The sequence below is a fragment of the Falco peregrinus genome, chromosome 2 (assembly GCF_023634155.1).
Source record: "Falco peregrinus isolate bFalPer1 chromosome 2, bFalPer1.pri, whole genome shotgun sequence".
NCBI classification, from domain to species: Eukaryota; Metazoa; Chordata; class Aves; order Falconiformes; family Falconidae; genus Falco; species Falco peregrinus.
The window spans coordinates 119,234,689-119,254,739 of record NC_073722.1 but is presented as its reverse complement, the minus strand read 5'-3'; the positions used below and the strand labels follow the sequence as shown (position 1 = coordinate 119,254,739).

At 44.3% G+C, this 20,051-nt stretch overlaps 1 protein-coding gene across 2 annotated transcripts in view; it reads left to right on the top strand.

The window, feature by feature from the left end:
* The window catches only part of SAP30BP (SAP30 binding protein), a 31,592-nt gene extending 15,510 nt beyond the window's left edge, over positions 1 to 16,082 (top strand). Inside the window, exons 3-10 of one of the 2 annotated variants that reach the window (XM_055794805.1) lie at positions 2,078 to 2,120; positions 8,635 to 8,723; positions 11,237 to 11,328; positions 11,799 to 11,859; positions 12,333 to 12,384; positions 12,799 to 12,857; positions 14,059 to 14,143; positions 14,817 to 16,082. In XM_055794805.1, coding sequence (XP_055650780.1) covers positions 2,078 to 2,120; positions 8,635 to 8,723; positions 11,237 to 11,328; positions 11,799 to 11,859; positions 12,333 to 12,384; positions 12,799 to 12,857; positions 14,059 to 14,143; positions 14,817 to 14,998 — 663 coding nt within the window. In that variant the 3' untranslated portion in view covers positions 14,999 to 16,082. The remainder of the gene's footprint in view (positions 1 to 2,077; positions 2,121 to 8,634; positions 8,724 to 11,236; positions 11,329 to 11,798; positions 11,860 to 12,332; positions 12,385 to 12,798; positions 12,858 to 14,058; positions 14,144 to 14,816) is intronic. The other variant, XM_005243675.4, reaches the window with a different exon arrangement.
* Positions 16,083 to 20,051: the final 3,969 nt, after the last annotated feature.

Sequence of the window (20,051 nt, the reverse complement as noted above, 5' to 3'; positions counted from 1 at the left end):
TGGACACATGTTTGCCTTCTGTCTGTAGCTCTATAAACTTCTCCAGCCTGCATGGTAATCTGAATTTGTCCTTACAACCTGTTAGTTACCACAGAATTGCCCCCACTTCTCTGGTGGCAAGCTAAGGCTCACGGCGTTAACGCTGCGTCGATGTGGTTGAAGCTCACCACGTTAATGCCGTGCCTGCGTAGGTTTGTGGAGAACACAGCCTAGATTCCCTGGATTCCTGGCTGGAGCCAAAGAGTGCTCCTTCTTTTGGCGTAAGTTTTCTGCTTTGAAATGTCGTGCTTCTGCTTAAATTTTTATCTGCCTGTGCTGTTCTTTCTGAAGACTCTGGGAGAAGAGGTGTTAATACGCTGCACCAAGTGCATTAGCTTAGAGGCGCTGGAGCTGTTACACTACAGTCCAGGTCAGAAAAGGGCCTGGGGCCTTGCCAGCTGACCAGCAAGAAGATGTGTGCTCCTCAGTGTACTGCTGGGTTTTTTCTTTTATTTTCTAGAATAGCTTTAGTCTTATATTTTAGTGATCCAAGTGTACTTGCGGAGAAACAGTGCTTTCCCCCCCCCCCCCTTCCCTCCATGAATAGCTATAACAAGTGCCCTGTAGCAGTTAGTGCCACACAAAGAATTTGTTTTTCTGCTTCCAGGGGGCTTTCTCTGGAAATGAGTGGGGTTTCACAGTGAATTTGGCACAGGCTATTCCCAGATCTGACTTGGTGACCTTGTTGCTTTCTCCTCACCTTATGCACCTCTCACCTGGTTGGAAATGGGTGAAGGAGGGGGTTTAGAGAGCGGTTACTAAGCAGCAAGGAGGCAGCATTCTGTCTGCGTCAGGTTGAATGAATAGCTTCAGTGTGTGGAGCCACTGAGGAATTTTGGACACACAGTCCAGTGAGTCACAAAAGGTCTTTAGGAGGGAGGCAAGGGGGGAGAGGGCAGTGTTGGGATACAGCTGATACTGTTTCAGAAACTTTTTTGTGCTGAACTTGTTCTCACTTGTGACTCTCCTGGGGTCTCTCGGAAGCACCAGAATATTTGAACAATGGTCTCAATACGGTGAAAGCATATTTAAGAGTGTCTTATCCTATATAACAGCTCCTGGAGCTCAGCAGACTGTGGTGGAAACATCTGCTGTGCTCTTGCATCTGAAGCAGCCTTAATTTATATAACTAAGGAGGGATTAGCCGTGTTGAGAAGATCTCCAAACAGCATATTACAAGCCCGTGGAAGTTGCCCTTGAGAGTGTCTGGTAGGGCAGATTGGCTGTATCACTCCTGGAAAGTAGCAGCCAAGAGAGAATTGGCAGTGGGAGCATTCTTCTAAAATCAGAATACAGGATCTGCATCACCACCATGCTCCCTGGCATTTTGATTTGTAGAGGATTTATCAGCCAAAGCCTTGAATGGCACAATTACAAAAGTGAATTCTGGCACCAAGCACAACTGGTGAACCTCTGCAGCCTGGGACCCTGCGGAGCCCTGGGTGTCTGCAGAGAGGCTGATCAGATGCTGCTCTGAATTTGTGCTCTGCTGCTGGCTCTGGGACCATTTAAGTGGTTTTTATGTTACTCTGGGGAATGCACCCTGCTGACCACGCTTAGGGGACTGCGAGCTGCACAGGCCTGTGGCAGGCATTCCCAGGGCTTAAGTAGTTTTCTGTAGGCTTGATCCAGTTTGTATTTAGTTAGCTACGCTCTAAAACATTGACTCTTGGCTGGTGCCAAGGGTCAGTCACCAAAAATGAAGAATCTATGGTTGGAGCTGTTTTGAGGAAAGGCTTCAAGTACAGCAGTTTTTGTGGAATTCAAAAGGAGCAGAGTGTCCAGGACTCATTGAAACAAAGCCTTAATTCATTCATTAAATTTAGACGCTGGCTTTGAAAAGAAACAGCATGCTGTTAGGCTTTGACTTTCCATGGCACAAACATTGCCCAACTATCTAATAACTTGTATTTCATTTTGAATTTTTATTCTTTTTTTCTCAGAAGTAATGTGTAAATTTCTAAACAAATGGACAGGGTAGCTTTTTAGGCTGGAAACATACCTTGACTAATATCTGTTTCTTCCCCCTTCCTCCCAGGAATTCTCAGAACTGGAGAAAAGAGATCCTCAGGAGTTAGTTGGTAAGTTTGCTCAGAAGTATTTATTCACGTGTTTTTGTCAAAGTAGACCACCTAGGCTCCCTCTTTTTGTAAAAAGCATCTTTACTCTGTCCTGACAATGCTGTAGTTTGTATTATTACCTGAAATGCTTTATGTCAGTGGAATATTTTCAGTGAAGTCTTCTTTTGGGAGAAAGGTACCATGACTAAAAATATGAAAATACTTACATATATCTTAGACATGTAATATATGAAAAGGGCAGTGTTGGTATTTTTTTCTAGATGAGCTTAATACCAGTAAAGCGGTAGCTTTGTCCAGACACCTCTATGTGAGCCAGTATAACCGGGAATGATGACAGATACTTTGTTCTGTGCCTTCAAAAACTTACCTAAAATAGACTATTTAAATGTGATCCACATATTGATTTATAGCCGCTGTGTTGACATAGCATATCATATGTTTTCTAATGGTTACTAAAACTTCCTTGATTTTTGTGACATCTCACTTATTCATTGCACTGTTTTTAAATTTGGAAAGCCCAGGGTCACCAGCTTGAAATAGTATCCTTTGCTCGGTCTCTGTGGAGCTGTGCAGAAAGTGTATTTTATGTTGAAGCTCTTCAGTATCTTGAACTAACCCTTTGTTTCTGAGGTCACCAGTACAGCTGTGTGGTAGCATGTAATAATATAACTTTAAAAGCCACGAGTTTAGAAATTGCTTAGTTATCTTTCAAGTCAGCTTGTCAAGGTGTGATATTTCAGCCATAAAGTGTGATAAATGTAAAATAATACAATAAATACTAGGATGCTAAGCTGTGACTCTTAAAACAGCCATCCCTCCTTACGTTTTGGACTTAAGTCCTTTTCAATTGGCCTGCCCAGGTTTTGTACCAACCCAACTGTTGTATTGAATTTTCAGCCTTTAGAGGGTAAAACTGCTTTAACCAGCATAGAATGCAACAGAAATCTTTCTCCAAACTACTGCTCTGCCTCAAAATGCACACTAGAAATACAGATGAGACAACAGCATTTAAACTAAAAAGTAAAGAGGAAATCTGAAAGCCAACTGCCCTTCTACTCTCTACATACGGGTGAAGCTCTACACTTATAAAACAACGTCGTGGGAAGACTTAGTTAAGGTGTAAGGCTCAAGTTACAATTTTGTTAGTCTCCTTTTCCCCAGTGACTGTTCCATCCACAGGAGATGAGAAGATTGAATCTCATTTGTTTCCTGATAGCCCAGACTTTCATGCAGTCTTAAAAGCTGCACAGAGAGCACTTAACTACAGTGTCACGTGCTTGTGAGTGGACAGTGTTGGTGAGTCCGAGACCCGGATTAAGGTTTGCAATATATCTTTAATCCTTTCCCAGCAGCACACACAGAGCAGCGTATAGGCTAGCTTTGTGCAGAACCAGGTTATTAGAGGTCGGCAGGCATAGCATGCTGAATTCTGTAGATCTGCATTAGACCGTATCTTATCTAGTTGAGAAGGAACTGTTGCAAGAGCAAGTTACTTGATGTGAGAACCACTCCCTTCCTGGGAACTTTGACTTTTAGTTATAATTCTTGAATGGAAAAAGGTGCAGGATTTTTTCTGACACAAAGCAATAGCATCTCCAGTCTGGACATCTAGAGTTTTGTAATATCAGTATGTGGAAGTTGAAATCTTCCTTAGACAGTTTTCCACCACTGCTTTTTGCATTAAAAGCTTGTGGGCCTGCCCTTCTCAAAAGATAACCTTACGTTATTCAGCGTCACCTTTAATAAAGTCCGTGGCTATGCAGTTGCTCAAGTACAGCACAAATGTAGGCTCCTGCCAAAAGTAATGTTTCTGTTTTACCTCCCCCGGATGCATGCTAAGGTTTCTGTGCCTTGAGCTGGTCTGGGAGTTAGAGCCAGCTGAGATCCACCTGCACTGCTCCTTCCCTTCCTCTTCCTCCCCAACCCTGTGAGGCTTCCAGCTGGATCCATTCCTTGATCTGCTTAGTGCATGGTAGGTGAGAACTAGAGTTGGCACAAAGAAAGCAGTAGGGATGAGCAGCTGGGAAAGGCATGGTTGTCCTGACTTAGGCTGAAGTAGTGATCACGTAATCAAAGCCCAAAAGAATGGGAGGGGACTTCCCTGTGGTTGAGGAAGAAGTGTATATGAAGCTTAACTCTGACAGATTTCTGCATCACTGTTGTCCATTTGGGGGTTTTTGTACCACTCTGAAGAGTACGTGGTGCTGGCAGGACATTGCATTTGCTTTTTCCTGTGGCCTTGCAAAATAATACTTCTAGGATGTGGGGGTTTGCCCTGAAGTTTGTTGCAGCATGGTTGTTTACCTTTTGGACTGTAAGAAATGTTTTCTGCAGCCCTTAGGCTATCTGAGCACAAAGTCAGTGTTCATAAGAGCAGAAAGTATGGCTGAGTTGCAGGTCACTTTCTGCATTTCTCAGCCCACAGAGCAGAAAGGGAACTAGTGTCCTTCCATGGTTGGGTGAGTCACTGGCATGTTGTTGCCTTCAGTTCTTCCTTCTGATTTGGTTGTTCTGGTGCCAGGAAATCAGAAACCCACACACCCTGGTTTATGCCAAGCAGACTTGATTAGAGTGCCAAAGAATGCAGTTTTAGAGACCAGGCACCACTGGTTTGCGTGTTTCCAGGGGAAAGCTATGCCCCTCTGATCACCCCTTCCAGGTCTTTGCTTGGGTTTTTGCATTGTGTGACCTTTATGGACAAACTGGCACCTGATGCTGCCTGTAATCCCTTGTGGCCGCTTAAGACGTGGCATACAAGTGAACCTTGAAAGGGACAGGAGTTCTTAATCCTTCCTGGGGAGCAGGGTTATTCACCGAGGGCGCTGACCCAAGATGCTTTACCAGACCTCAGATGATCAGCACCCTGGTCTGCTTGTGTACAGCCAGCTCTCCATTCCTGAGCTCTCCATTCTTTTGGTTTTCTCTGCACTAAGAAAAAGTGCCTACCCATCTGTAGGAAACAAAGCTCCTGTGTGCCCCCATCCATGTCTCCAGCGTAGCCTTTGGACTGTGAGCAGTTGTTTCCTTCTGGAACTGAGGGCACGGTTTGCGCTGTGGCATTTTCCGTGCTGCTCTGCAGCCTGTCTTTGTACTGTTGGGTATACTAGTCAAAATAACCCATCTGTCTTAAACTGGAGCCCATTAAATGCAGCATTTCCATTTAACTGTCTGCCTTGCCAAGATCTGGCGAGCAAATACTCTCCTTTGACTACTGAGATGCTGAATCTTTGCTAGGTATACCCTGATAGTTGGCTGTGCTTTGGCCTGCTGTGCAGAGCCCAGGCACAGCTGAACATCCCTGCCTTGCCATTGCGTGCATGCTGGCTGCATAAAAACCTACAAGCACCTGTTGCTTGTGCTGATGAAATTTTTAACTTTTAGGTCAGCGTGTGGAAGGAGAATGCACAGACTTAAGCACCAGTGGCAGCGTCCTCCAGCAGCAGGATGCGTTGAGTTGCAGACCTGGCGGTGGACTGGCTTGTACTTTTTCTTGGACCCCTATCTGAGTCATGGGATCTGCTTTATGGCTTTAGTTCTTTATCTGGGCTGTGAATCTGATTAAGGGAAGATACTTACTTACTTTGAGCCAGAATCTGGGTGTGCCCGTAGTGATTAACCCTGCCAGTAGCCAACTTCCTGAGGTTCCTGCATGGAGATCCTCTAGACTGTGAGCCAGCAAATCACAGGCACAATTAGAGACTGCAGCCAGTGTCACTACCTATGACTCATATGAAAGTAAAACTTTGATCTTGGCAGAAATAACAGGATGCACAAAGCGGTTGGATGTATCCTGTGAGGACACACCTTGTTGTTAGCTGTCCATCTGCATTCACTGCTGTATAGACAGTGGAAAGCTGTTCCTGGGATTTTGAAAACACAAAATCTTTTATATAAGAGCCTGTGGCCATGTATGCAAGTTCCAGCATTATTTTGAATGATAATCCCAGCTGCTTCTTCCTCTAGGGAAAAAGCTGGTGGAATCGGCCATTCTGCTGTCTGCTTGGGGAGGAAGTTTGAGGACTGCTTGAGGGCATGGATAATTTGTACTTCCTTACTGTAAATAAGCCTGAAGGGGTTAAACTCATCCTTTTTTCTTCTTAATGATGTGGCTTCTCAGTCTGGCTGCAGTGTGATGAACTAAGTAATGATGAATGTTTGTGCTCAGATTGCGAGGTGCACGTAGGTTCACTGCTGACTCAGTCTTCAGCTGCACGCAGCTATGGCAGGATTGCAGTAGACAAAGATGTCTTAGTTCCAGTTCTTTGTAAGCCGTTGAGAGGTGCCTTCCCCATCAATATAACATTTATAAATGGTTGTTTTCACATAGCTCAAACAAAAGAGCAAATGAGCACCAAAACCAGATGCATCAAAATATACTGTCTCATTGGGAGCTCTTGTTCTGCCTCCAGTATTATTTCTGTTTCAAAGGAGTTTGGAATTGATTGCTGAACATATTCTTAGGACTTTGTGACTTCTTTGCTGGCTAGACAGGAGTTCTTAACAGGTCCTCTTCTCATAAATGTTTTGTTTCTCTGTGGCTCTTCCGGTCATGTGCAAAGGTAAGGAGCCTATGTGATGTCTAGTCTGGAGATAGACTTTTTTTTTTTTTTTCCCCCAAGGTCCTTTCTTTGCCTTATGAAGTCTGGATTTGGTGACCTTTTTAATTTTTGTGTTGATGCTGTGAACCTCTTAAGCCATTAATCAGCTTTCACCTTTTCCGGAAAGCCTGGTGTGCTGTCTATTATGCACACTTCTGTCTATTTGCTACCGTCTTTCTGGGTTCCTGAAACTCTAATTAAACTAGAGGCTTCCCCATCCCACCGCAAGCTGTAACCTATAACAAATGTCTGCCTTGTTGTCAGGGAGCTCCAGTTTGCCTGCCTTTCTGTAGGGGCTCTGGCAAGCTTTCCTTCTTCCATAGAGGCACCCTCTTAGTAATTGCCAAAGCACGCTTTTTGTTCATTGCTAGCAACTGCTGAAGAATTTAACCCTCAGCAACATCTTGATCAAACAGAATGAGCGGTCGCCTGCCAGCTTTGCGTCTTCGAAGGATATTGTCCTTAGCGCTTTACATTTTGACAAAAGAAATGGAAACTGTAGTAGCACTGAATGTGTGTAGCGTTGATTATCTGTAACCTCAGCTATCCAACGCTCTGTGCTGGAAGGCAGGAGAGCACGACGTTCAAACGCCAGGGTCTGTCCTTTGGGCCCTTCTGGGCTTCAGTCAAAGGAGCTCAAGTTGGGTGTGCTGGAACTGCAGTTCAGGTGGCTTTTACCGAGGAATGTGTAATCAAGGTATAGTATAGTATAATCAAGGAGCTGCAAATGTGAATGGCTTCGTTGATACAACTTGTGTGCTGGTGTCAGGTTCCTTTTATGTTTTTTATCCATTACAGACTATGGCTCTGAGATGTGTTCCTGTACAAATTATGGTTGAAAACAATCCCAGCTGCTTAAATGTGGCACAAATCTCTGCTCCAAGAGTTGGCTAGAGAACTGACTGGGTTTTTCTCATAATAGTGAGAAAGTAGCAAGCAACAGGGGGAAACCTGGCAGTTTCTTTTGCTGATAACTGTAACCTAATCTTTACAGGGCAATCAGGTACTCTAATAGCATATCCCAACACAAACAGCTATAAACATCTGGCAGTCCCTAAAACTGGTCTGTTCTTGGTCCTGCAGAACGAGCTGTTCTTTCTGGCCATAGTCTGACTGTAAGAAAAGATCAAAGTGCCTGTTAAGGAAACATTAATTTAAGAATGAGATGTAGTTTCTTGTGGTTAACTCCTGACTCCTGACAGCCTTGGGGAGGGTTGTTCCCTCCTTGAACCATTTTGGTTGATGTAGGTAGGTCTTGAAATAAATAAGACCCAAAGTGATTACCCCCCTCCCCCAAAATGGCAATGAGTCAGGCTGCTTTGGATTGATCTCATGATCCTCCACATACACAGTCTGATTTTTCTATTTAAGTATCCTGGCACAAGTTTTGTCAGAGGCTCCAGGTTATCTGTGCTGTTCAGAGCAGGACTTCAAAGTGCGTACAGAAAACCTGGAGTAGTGGAGGGCTCGGTACGTGGTGCACAGCGCAGGGTTTTAGAGAGGCGTTCCTTGAACCAACCTTTGTTCCTCTGAAGATCCTTTGCCTTTGGATCTTACCGACAATTGCAGCTGGAGTGGGAAGTAGCTTAGCTTTTTACACTTCCATTCTGGGGTGAAGAGACCCCTGAAAATAAAGCTTTAAGCGTGGCTGTCGCACAGAGCTGTGGTGTAGGGTAGATAACAATAAAGCAAGCACCACATCCCTCTTCTAATGACCTAATCTTCAGGTTAGCTGCTTCTTGGTCAGCACTTTGAAAATGCCACGAGTACCAGTTGACAGCATTCCCCTGTTACCTTTACCCATCGGTTCTCATGATAAAGTAGCACTAGCAAGGACGTAAAACAAGTTTAATGATTTGCATGGCTTAAATTCCCTTCAATATTGCTAGAACTCATGCCCAGTTTGCTCTCTATAGCTTCTTTTTCAGAGAGAGTGCGGAACATGTCTCCAGATGAGATCAAAATCCCTCCTGAGCCTCCTGGCAGATGTTCTAACCACTTGCAGGTTGGTATAATTCCTATTTAGTTTTTTTAAAAAAAGCTTGCAATTCAGTAGGGAGGGGGGATATTTGGGAGCTCTGCTCAGTCTTTTCCACAAGTCAAAAATCCAGCATTGAAGCTGGGGTTTTACCACACTGAGTTTATGAATGCACTGTGTTAATGCTTTAGACTTCACAGTGACTCTAGTTTAGGAATTTCAAAGTAGCTTAAAGCTGTTTTCCAGTCTCTGTGGGTCACTTAAGCTTTAAAATGGCTCTTGATCCCACTAGTGACACAGAAGCAATGTTTACTGTGAAGGCTGCTATCCTCTTACCTCAGCAAATTCAGCTCTGTAGGAAAGAACAAGTCATTGTTTTTCTGTATGGGTCTGAGAATCCCCTAACTGGAATAGTTGAGGCAGCATTGACTGGATTCCTTTTCCACCTACATATCTCTAAATTATAAACATTTAGAGGGAAGGCTAGTAACTTAGAGGCAGCAAAAGAAAACAAATGCGTGTTTTCTCTGGTGCACACCCAAATAATTGCAGTAACCAATTCTGCTCTGTCCTCCTCCTCTCGATGGAGGGCAAATGAAAGAGCAGGGGCTGCTGTTTCCTACCGCCCATTTGAGTTTTAACTGCAGTTACCTGCCCAGTAGAAATATAAGTAAAGAATCACTTCTGGAATCCTCTATAAAGTAAGGTACCGATGTGCAGTGGTGATTCGGAATGACTCACCATTCAGATCACGCTTTTTTCTCTGCACAGTGTACCTGGGCACACCCGTAACTCCTCTTGTGCTGTAGGAGGATTTTACTGTTCTGACATCAATGAGTTAGAGTGCGTTAGATCTGAGGAATGCACAGAGCTTGAGAGAGTAGACAGAATAAAGCAGATTTTCTTCCCCTTTGACAGCAGTTTACTATGTTAAATCAAAGGAGAGGTTGTCCTCTGTTAGCAGGTCAAACCACATCTTAGAGCGCTTTGAGCAAGGAGGTGGGATTGTTCTTTAGAGATGCAAAATGTTCTAGGCTTTTCACTGTTGATTTGCTCTTTCCTTCTGTCAGATTCTTCCTCTAATAAACTGCATCGTGAACTCCGCCAAAGGGAGTATTTCTTACTAGAAAGTTGACTGAGTAGTTCCCTTTCTGTGGACTTTGTGAATCATATTGCTGCCTCCACGGGGAGGGGACAGAAGGGAACATCTACTCAATCATTTCTACTCCCCCAAATTCACTTTTTTGCCATTGTTTCTTCAAACCTCACGATGGCTGTGCTGGGTACGGAGATTGTGTCATTTCTTCTTGTTAATTTTGTGAGGACCTGATGAAATTTTATCTTATGAAGTTTTTCTTAAGGTTGATGAAATAGAAGTTTCATACCAGCTTTTAACAATCCTGTCTTACTCAGTCATCAGCAAACGCCTAGAGAATAGTCAGTTCAGTATTCAAAGTCCACACAGAGGGAGTCATGACGTGACTTATCCAGAAGCAACAAAAGAAGACTGACTCAACTCTCCCATCCTGAAAGACTGAAGGCCTAGCCTCTGGTCTTATTTTATATACCTCCTGTGCGTGAGAAATTTGTGTCAAAAAGAAAAGAAGAAAATTACTGAGACTGTTCTCCTAGTAGTACCACTTAAGTTTATATTCCATCTGAAATTTTCTGCTTTTGTCGTCCCTTCAGTATCACCAGAGTAAAAATACTTTTAAGATCTTTTGCTGCATTGCTGAGGAAGCAAAAAAATCATGTTTATTTTAAAATCTTTCAGTCTTTTTGGAGGGTAGACCGCTTGACATTTCCAACCTGAGTCAAGTTGCCTTGTGCAGGGGCTTACGGCTTCAGTAAGATACCGATAGACCTCATACCTTACGTGAGTGATCTGCAAAGAGAAGCTGACTCCATCTAACTGGGCACTTGTGCCAAAGCAGGAGTTACAAGATCATTGCTCCTAAGAGTGTTTGGCTGCCAGCAGACACCACCAGCTGTACCTGATGATCCACTGGGTTCAGTTCTCCAGCAGAACTTGGCTCTGCTCCTCTGTTCCCCAGGCACAGCCGTGAGCCTTGCCTCCTGTGCAGTGTAGCCCAGCAGCTGTTTTTTAGGTGCGCAGCTAAGTCTGAAGGTGGGTGCTGTGGTCACTGTCAATTTTGGGAGAACCTTTGTGGGTTTCACCTGTCCTGCTCAGAGCTGGCTTCTGCTTCTCTACGGTCACAGCTGTAGGCAGAAACGACAGACTGGGAAGAAGGAGTGTGCACTGCTGCCTCAAATGCAAATCTTTAATCATTGAAGCCTTCAGAAAGTGCAAAGATCAACTCCCTTACCCATCCAGACAGTTCATGAAGATACTTTCAGACCTTAGAGGAGGGAGTGTCTGTACTAATCTGCCTGCTTGGCCTTAGGGGAGAGGTGGAATCCTTGTTCCATGCAAGCAGGTCACTGGTTCAGTTGGCTTGTTTCCACGTGTATGTGTTTGGTAGTCAGCTGGTGTGCTCCTCCTTTCTGTACTGGCTCACCCTGTATTCTTTCTCCCTTAGGATAAAATTCAAAAACTATATGAGAGGAAAATAAAAGAGGGTATGGATATGAACTACATCATTCAGAGGAAAAAGGAGTTCCGTAACCCTAGGTGAGCCACCATCTGTTCCGCTGTGACCAAACCACCACAGAGCAAATTCCAAGAATTTTGATCTTTGTCGGAGTTGTAGCAGGAACAGGATCCTGAGCAAGAAGTATTACTGTTTTCAAAAATGAGAAGGACAGACATAATTTGACTGTAACTGAAACAGGAAAACTTTGTGTTCTGTGGGACAACAGCTAGGGTTGGTGTGGCTGTTAGATTTGTACATATGCAGGCTTTGGATGAAGCATTTTACAAGATGTGTCTGTTCTGAGAACTGGGAGATTAATTTGATGGAAGTGGGAAATAATGTGGTTAATGGCATGCCACGTTAATCATAGCAAGCATAGCTTCCCAGGTTCTGATTTTACTCTTGCAGTGTGAAGAGGTGACAGTATCTTTCCACTAACAAATCTGAAACCCTTCCATTTACTTCTAGCTCAATAGCTCTGCTCTGACCTCTTGTCTTTTCCTTGCAGCATCTATGAAAAGCTGATCCAGTTTTGTTCAATTGATGAACTTGGTACAAATTATCCAAAGGTGAGGTGTAATACTTTTTAACTGGCAAGGGAGTGGGTAAAAGATAATACAGGGCTGTAAGGTCTTACCTCAGGCTTTCTTGAGCCTGCTTGTCCTTTAAGGGAACTTTAGTCTGATTCTCTGCATTGAAGTGAACATTTATGCATGGTACTGAGCCTCAGTGCCTCCAACTTTGCTATCTGATTCTGAACAAAACCTGCTGGGGGGGGGCGGGGGGGGAAGAAGAAGCCAAGCAGCAGAAAAACGCATGACTTCATTCCAACATCCTTTTGGCTTCAAAGTTGTTTCTTCATTCATGACAGCACATGGTTCTATAAAAGAAGGTCTAACGTGATCTTTGTGTCACTGGGATACAAGAAGAAATTATTAATGAATATCATCAGTGAACAGATATACACAAAAACCCAGTTCAAAAGTATTTTAGGTATATGTGGAAATAGCCCTAATCTGACTTCGTTTTTTTTTTCCTTCAGGACATGTTTGATCCTCATGGCTGGTCAGAAGATTCATATTACGAGGCTCTAGGTAATTCCAGGAAGTCTTGTGGGTTTTTCTTGGGTTTTTTTTGTTGTTGTAGCAGCCTTTTATGTTTTGTAGTTTACTAACTGCATTGGAGTCTTCGCTTCCTTTATAAATGAGAAGTCATCACATTCTGCTCTTTCATTACTGCATGCTGGTTGGATGTGCCTGAATGTTATTGGTGCTTTGTCAGTCTGGAAAGCCTTTTAATTTAAATTGATTGTTCAACATTTTCATCTCTTAAGTCATGAATTTAGCACAGTAGTGCTTTCATTAAAAAGCAGTGGTTGGTTTCATGGCAGTTTAATTTTCTATACACAACTTGAAGGTTTTGATTTTTATGATGAAAATGTGTAAGTGCAAGAGAACTATGGATTTTTACTGTTCCTAGTACTTCTTGTAACTTCTGATCTTTCTCAGCTAAAGCTCAGAAGATTGAAATGGACAAATTGGAGAAGGCCAAGAAGGAACGCACAAAGGTATTCAAAACCAAAAGAGATGCAGGTGCAGGGTTGTTGTTTGTTTCCCTGGTGAATTCATTTTGTGGCTTTGCTGTTCCTTACAAACTGTGCTTTGTGCTAAAACTGTTTGGTTTTCCCTGGTTCTGTCCTTTCTTCCTGCCTGTCTTCTTCCAAGCTGCGCAGATCAGGCTGTTTGCCCTTATAGGTCCATTTCTCTCGGTTGTTTATTCCACTGGATTTCCTTCTGTTTGTCAGTATTTTCAAACCAGAGCTCTTAAAATGGTATTCAGTAAGCCAGGTACAGGCAAGATAATGCATAAGGGACAGCTTTTTTCTTTGTCTATGACATTTTGCCTGGTGGCATAGCCTAGTTATAGCTTAAAATCCTCACCTCGCCATATCTCATTGTGAGACAGTATCTGCCTTCTGTTCTCCTTGATATTGCCGCCTTGCATCTAATTTCCGTAAATGTCGGGCCTATTTAAACTTTAACTGGGCTTGTTGCAAAATGCACGTTCTTACATTTTCCAAAAAGAACACAGATGGGCTTAGGAAGATTTTATTCCTGTCCTTCAGTGGTGTTGCCTTTAAGCTAGTAGCTGGCATTAGAAAACTGTCCAATGTCAGAGATTGCCATCTAACCTTGCAGAAGGCTCCTTTCATATTCACTACATGGAGGTATTTTTTTTCTTGCAGTGCGTGTTGTGTCTTGCTACTTGTTTTGGTTTTTGCACAGTAGCCCAGCTATCTGATTACGTCCTTGCCCGTATCTGCATTTTTGAAAATATGAGACTGCATGCTGTTGCAGCTCTGTTGCTAAGTTTCCTGCTATGATGCAGTCGCAGTAAATTGTGCAGGTAGGGACTTGTCTTGCATTTTACTTAAAGGAAGAAGAACAGGAACTTCTAACTAAATTTTTACATTCTTTAATAACCAGGTTCTATCCTTTCTGAGCTATAGCAAATTTCTATGCTTATACCAGTTACAATAAAAATGTGTGTGTTATCTGACCTGGGAGCTGGGCTGCAGCAATCCTTAACAATCGTGACTTCAGTATGCTTTGGCTTGAGGTCTGCATCTTTTTTCCTGCATGACATTAAAGCTGTTTGTAAAAATCACAGGCAATGTGGGTTAAAAAAAAGACTGTATATCTTAACACTTCATTATTTTTTTTTTTTCAATCCTCTCCCCTTTCTTCTACGTGTGTCTCCTTTCCCAGATTGAATTTGTGACAGGCACTAAAAAGGGTACAACAACAAGCGCTGCTTCTACGACAACCACAACAGCCAGTACCACTGTGGGAGGTAAAGAACAGTTGTCACTGTACCTATTAAGCTGCAGTAATGCTGGGATTAGTGCTTCCTGGAAACCCAGAAGGCTCCTTACTGACTGTGTGTAACATGCAAGAAAGCATTTCCTCTAAAGGTTGATAGACAAGATTTTCTCTAGTCCCTACATCCCATAGCTGCCCTTCTGGAATGAAAGACTAGGGACAGGTGGGATAGTGAAGAGGTTTATTAGTGGGTCAAGAAACTGCTGATGTCTGTGGTTCTAGAGTATTCTTGGAGCTGATACATCCCAAGAGATTTGGAAAGACTGAAAATCATTCTGCCTACAGCCTGCCTTTTAAACTGGGAGGAAGAGAGAAAAACACTGGGGGCTGCTTTGTGTGTCCTGTGCCTGTACCTGAGCAACTGAGATACGTGTGCTCTGTTAAATATGCTTTGGGGCAGGGAGTGAACCAGTCTTCCGTTTGGCTGGAGTACAGGTGTGTAGAGTTTTACTTTGGCTCTTAAGGTACAAATTTGTCTTTCCTCCTTGACATTTACTGCCAGCCTGTGCTGAAATTAATGTGAGAGAAAGTTGTCTAGTCAAGTAGTGGTACATTAAGTGTTGACAAGACAGGGTGTTGAGAAGGGATTGGTGACCTTTACTGTAACGCTGATCCTCATTTGCTTGATCTAATCAAATTCACAGATGCCCAGAAGAGGAAGAGCAAGTGGGACTCGGCCATCCCTGTAACAACAATAGCTCAGCCCACCATCCTCACCACTACCGCAACGCTGCCAGGTGTTGTCACAGTGACAACCAGCGCAAGTGGATCCAAAACTACAGTCATATCAGCTGTTGGCACCATTGTGAAAAAGGCAAAGCAGTGACTGGTGTGCTGGGCCTGATTTTTGGACTTAATTGTCATTGAAGCCATTGTTCTCGGAAGGGAGGGGTAGCTTTCACCTTTGGTAAAAGATGACAAGATTCTTTGAAAGAACGGGGGCAGGAGCAGGCATGCCAGCTGTGTGCCCACAGGAACGGACCTCTGCCGAAAATGACTCTGCCTTTTCTTGCTGCGGGAAGAACCAGTCTGCGTGTGTCGTGCTGGTGGAAGGTGGTATCTGGAGTCAGCTTGTAAAAGTTAGCTTAGAAAATTACTGCGTTAGGGTCGTACCCGACTTGCAAGTCTGGTTTGGGTGCGGGGAGGGGGTTGGGGGGGTGGGACACAGAGTCGTGGAGGAATACCAGCGGTACCCGGTGTATTCCAGGTCACGCTCGAAGGCTGCTCGCAGCTTGTGGTGTGTACTGAGCCTCCCTCACCTGCGCCAGCTCGGTTCCAAGGGAATTAAAGCAGGGACAGCTGGTCAGTGTCCATCTTCAGACGTGACCTGAAGGGATCTACATCTGTGAATGTAGACTCGCTCTTTGTTATAGCTCTGACACCTGTACCTGTGTGCGTATCTGTGTAGATCTTCGTGACTACGTGTTAAATAGTTGAACTATTGAGGCAACTGTGCTGGAATAGTCTTGTTACCGTCTTGCAGGGGTGGAGATTTCTATGCAGGACCCGTAAGCTGTAGAGGCTTGATTTGTTAACTCATTTGCAAAGACCTGTGCGGAAAACTCTTCCATTGCCATGGAATGAGATTGGACGGCAGATAAGCAGAGGGGTGTGTCTGATCTTAATTGTGGTATTGTCCATCTTTGTACTAGGTAGTGATGTACTGTGAAATGCACACATGGCAGTTACTGCTTGCTCCACTGTTGTGAAAAGGTATTTTCAGTTGAAAATTTTATTGTATAAATCTTCTTACCTGTGTAGCAAAAAATTATTATAAAAATTCAAGAGTCTTTCAAAAAAACCCCACCCTGGTGTCATTGATGTGTCTGCATTTCTCATCTTGCCGAGGGAGAATCAGTATCCATTTGTTGCACTTTGGGTTACGGATACCGTTGGGTGAGTATGTAGTAATTCCATGAGAGTGGATTTTTCACGTTACCGATTTTTTTAAATCTCAGACTCGGAAAGGGTGGGCAGGAGTAATAAACTGATCTTGATTCAAATACTTTTGTTACAGAGGATGCTGTGAAATGGTTGGAAATTCAGCTGTCCTTTATGCTATTTTTTCATACCTGTTTCTGCATCTTAAATTTCTTCAAAAGTTAGGACTGGCACCTGGATTGTTCATAAAACATTATTCTATAGAGGCCAGTCTCCTAAAAAAGAGTTCAACAGCAACGAAGAGGTTTGTTTGTAGTTTTGAGGTAGGTGGGATAAATAATTTGAACTTTTCTGTTTGTGTAGAGAAACAGCTGCTAACCTGGACTGTTTTCTGCTTTGCAGTGGTCACTCCAGATTATTTAAATGGTCTTTAGTTCTTAGATCGTGATCTTTCAGATTCACTGATTTTTCTGTTTCCCCATAAGCAGTGATAGAGAGAGTTTCCAGATCAACAAAAGTGTAAGTTTCTTAGAATTTAGTGTTGCTTTTTCAGTTTTTTAATCTACCTTATGTCACTCCTAACCCAGACTTTGAATTTATGGAGACTTAAGGAAGGAATAAGAGGTTGGTTTCCTGCTTTTAAGTAATTTTAAAATGTGTTAAACACTTTGTCCTGGCAGTCATTTCAGCTTTTAAAAAAGACCTGTGTATCCAGGAATGCTCATGGGGGAGAAACCAGGGGACTGATGAGACTGTAGCGTGGGAAGTTGGGGAGATGGTGGAATTGCTCTTTTTAAAAGCAGTAAGATAATGAAAGGCATGAAAATAGCAAGGTAGAAACATCTCTGTTAGATGACTGCATTGGGCTGTTGACTTGATTCCTGCAAGCTTGTGACAGATGCCTTAATCCCATCCTCATCCTGTGGAAGATGGTAACAGCACCCAGCCTTCTCTTTTGGGTTTATAATGTCCCTGCAGAGGATGACACATCTCACTTCAAGGTGATTATTGCCCTGCTTTGAGGAACAGTTTTCAGGGTGTTCCTTTAAAGGTCCAGGATCTACTTGTGGTGGGAAATAGAAGCCACGAGGGAGCTTTGCAGCTCCGTAAGGTAATTGTCCTGTCTGGAATGTCTTGTAAGATTCCGTCCTAGTTAAAAACTGGCGTGGTATAAATATCTATCTTAAAATCCTGCTGAACAACGTATGGATGAAGGTACAACCATAAAACTGCAGCAAGGTGGGCACAGTCTGCTGCAGTCTCTCTCAGGCTATAGGTTGGTGGGGAACTTTGGGCACCAGAAGGATCATTGCAATTGTCTGCTCCTGGGAATAGGGGTGGGAGGTGTGTCTGGGCTTCTAGAACAACTGATGTTACTTCTAGTGAGTGTCCTTAATATGTGTGCTGTGAGCAAGTCTGAAGCTGAGTGAGATGAAATACCTCATGGAGCTGTGGGCCAGTACATGGAAATGCAGCTCGGTGCCGGAGGTCCCAGTCTTGTGCATCCCCTTCCTCTGTCCTGTCTGTAACTGCAACTGGTAGTAAGCACAAACTGGGAGAGTGGTGAGACTACATTCCCTTCACCAGTTAAGCACCTGACACAGGACAACTGCTGAAGTTCTTGGGGATGAATCCTTCAACTACAGAAGCTACTGAACGTAATTTAAATGTAAGTACCTTCTTCATATCACACATCTTGGAACCCCACCCCTTCCTCCTCCGTGTGCCCTTTTCCTTCTTGCTCTGCAGTACCCATAGTCACTCCAAACCTCTGGATTTCTGGGCAGATTTTACAACCAGAGCTAAGAACCACCGCTCGGTCAGCTCCTGCGTTGCTGTGGCAGGCAGGGTGTGACGGTGTCCCGCAACTCCGGTGCAATAGGAAGATGCTAATCAGCAGGGCTTGACGATGCTATGTAGAGGGATAAGGAGAACACTTCCCAAAACGAGCTCTGCTGCAGCGTGCTGGGCAGAGGTGGCCCAGTTTTCAAACTTCTGCAGTAACAGGCTTCTGCAGGAGACCTGGTTGGGCTGCGCTCTGGCAGCGAACTCCTGAGCTCTTCTAAGCGTTCGCTATCCACAGCAGAGAAAGCAACTTGAAAACGTGCATGATTGGTTGGTTGGTTGTTTTTTCCCTCTCCTTTCCAAAAAGCTGGAGTGGAGACGCCAATCATTGTATAACAAACTTGCAGCCAGTACAATAGCTCACTGCTCTTGTTTATCTTGTGTGTTTCTTTCGGCAGTAATGGGCAGACACGCAGGTTAGAAACTACAGCTCTAGGAAAAAGCTGCTCTCCCACCTCTGAGAACGTGATCGTACAGGCTGGTGGCTTGTGCTTGGCTGTGGTCAGGCAGCACGCTGGAGGAAGGTGGAGGGAGCTTCAGGTGTGCAAGAGCAATGTCCTGAGGGAAAAGGATCCTTTCCTGGCTGTGAAGCCACAGCCCTCAACTGGGAGGTTTGACTGGTTTGCTTGTTAGAGATCTGGATGGCTGTGGGCATACCAGGGTGTGTGGCAGCTGCTGGGTGCTGGAGGGGACCCACTGAGTGTGCAAGTGCCGGTGTTTTAAATGGTCCCCAGGAGCGGCAAGCTGGGTCTGAGCTGCACTAATGCAAACTCACGTCTCGCCCAGCTAAAAGGTTCTTTATGCTGCCGCTGTGCTGGTGGTTGCTCAGGCTGCACTTCTGACTCCTAAAAGCTCTAGAGACTCATTCTTACCTCTCCTCCCACGGGGAGACTAATTGTACCCAGCAGAGGAAAACTGGTCCCATTTTCATTATTCCTCAGTCTGAGAATTCCAGGCTCAGGCTCCTTGAAAGCCATGGGGCTTCTTTCTGCTCACCGCCTTTGTAAGCTGGAGTAGGTCTGCCTTAGCTGAAGCTCTGTGTTCAAGCGTGTGTCTCTGCGGAGGGGGTTGCTCAGCGGAGGGAGGAGAGCTGCCGTAATGAAGTCATCCTTGGCAGAGTTGGTTCTGCTCTTGCTCTCCCTTCTGAAGTCTTTTCTCCCACCTCTGTGCCCTGAGGTGTTGATTTTTCTTTCCTATTTGCTTGTTGTGATTGAAGAGATCTGCCCTCCTTTGATGCTGTTGTGGGAAGGGATTTTGTGTGTTCAGGACTTGCTTTTATTTTATGTCTGGCTGGGTGCTGCCTGGCTGAAAGAGCAGGTGGGGAGGGGCAGACCTTGCCAGCCCCACCTCAAACCGTAAAATGTGAGCACCCGAAGCTATGTTTTAGTTGGATTGCTGCTGTGCTGTCTGTTTTATGAGAGTTATTTACTGAGACAAAAAAAAGTCCGCCTTGCCAAGGCTTTGGGCTGTGCGAAGGCGTTGCTGGCGACACAGTCAGCTTTAGCAGCAAGGAGGTGATGGCTTCAGCCGGTGTCCGGCCCTCTGACACCTGCAGGAGCATCTTTCCAGCTCTTCGCCGTTGCAAGGGAAAAGGAATTGTAGCTGCGAAGCCCCTCAAACAGACGGTCTTTGCAATGTGCCCGAAAAATTATCAGAGGGTATGGGCTGCTCCCGTTAAATCGTGTGACCCCAGGAAAACCCAGAGCTGTTACCTGCAGAGAGAGATACTTTTCAGCAGGGCTCTCTGAGACTGCCTAATGGTAAAAAAAAATATATAATTATCGTTTAATTATTGCTGGTGAGGTGCAAGACCCATGAAGGGGCAGTGAGGTTCCACCAAAGTCTGCTCTTCCTTTTGGAGAAGGTTAACACCAGCGCATTCGTGCATTGCTCTTACAGGGCTGTGTTCCCTTTCCGAGCCCTGCCGTGCGCTGCTGTTTCTCCAACTGTTTGTATTCCACTTCCTTCCTTTTGTTCCAAGCGAGAACTGTGGACACCGATGACTTCCAATATTTAGTCGTTGTTTATTTGAAACTTGTCTTTGGCTGGGGCTGGGCTTGTGCTTTTGGTTGCCAGTAAACACCAAAGCACCAGGATTTCAACAAGAAAAGATTTTGCCTTTTCACGTAGAAGGCGTCTGTCTGTCTGTCCTC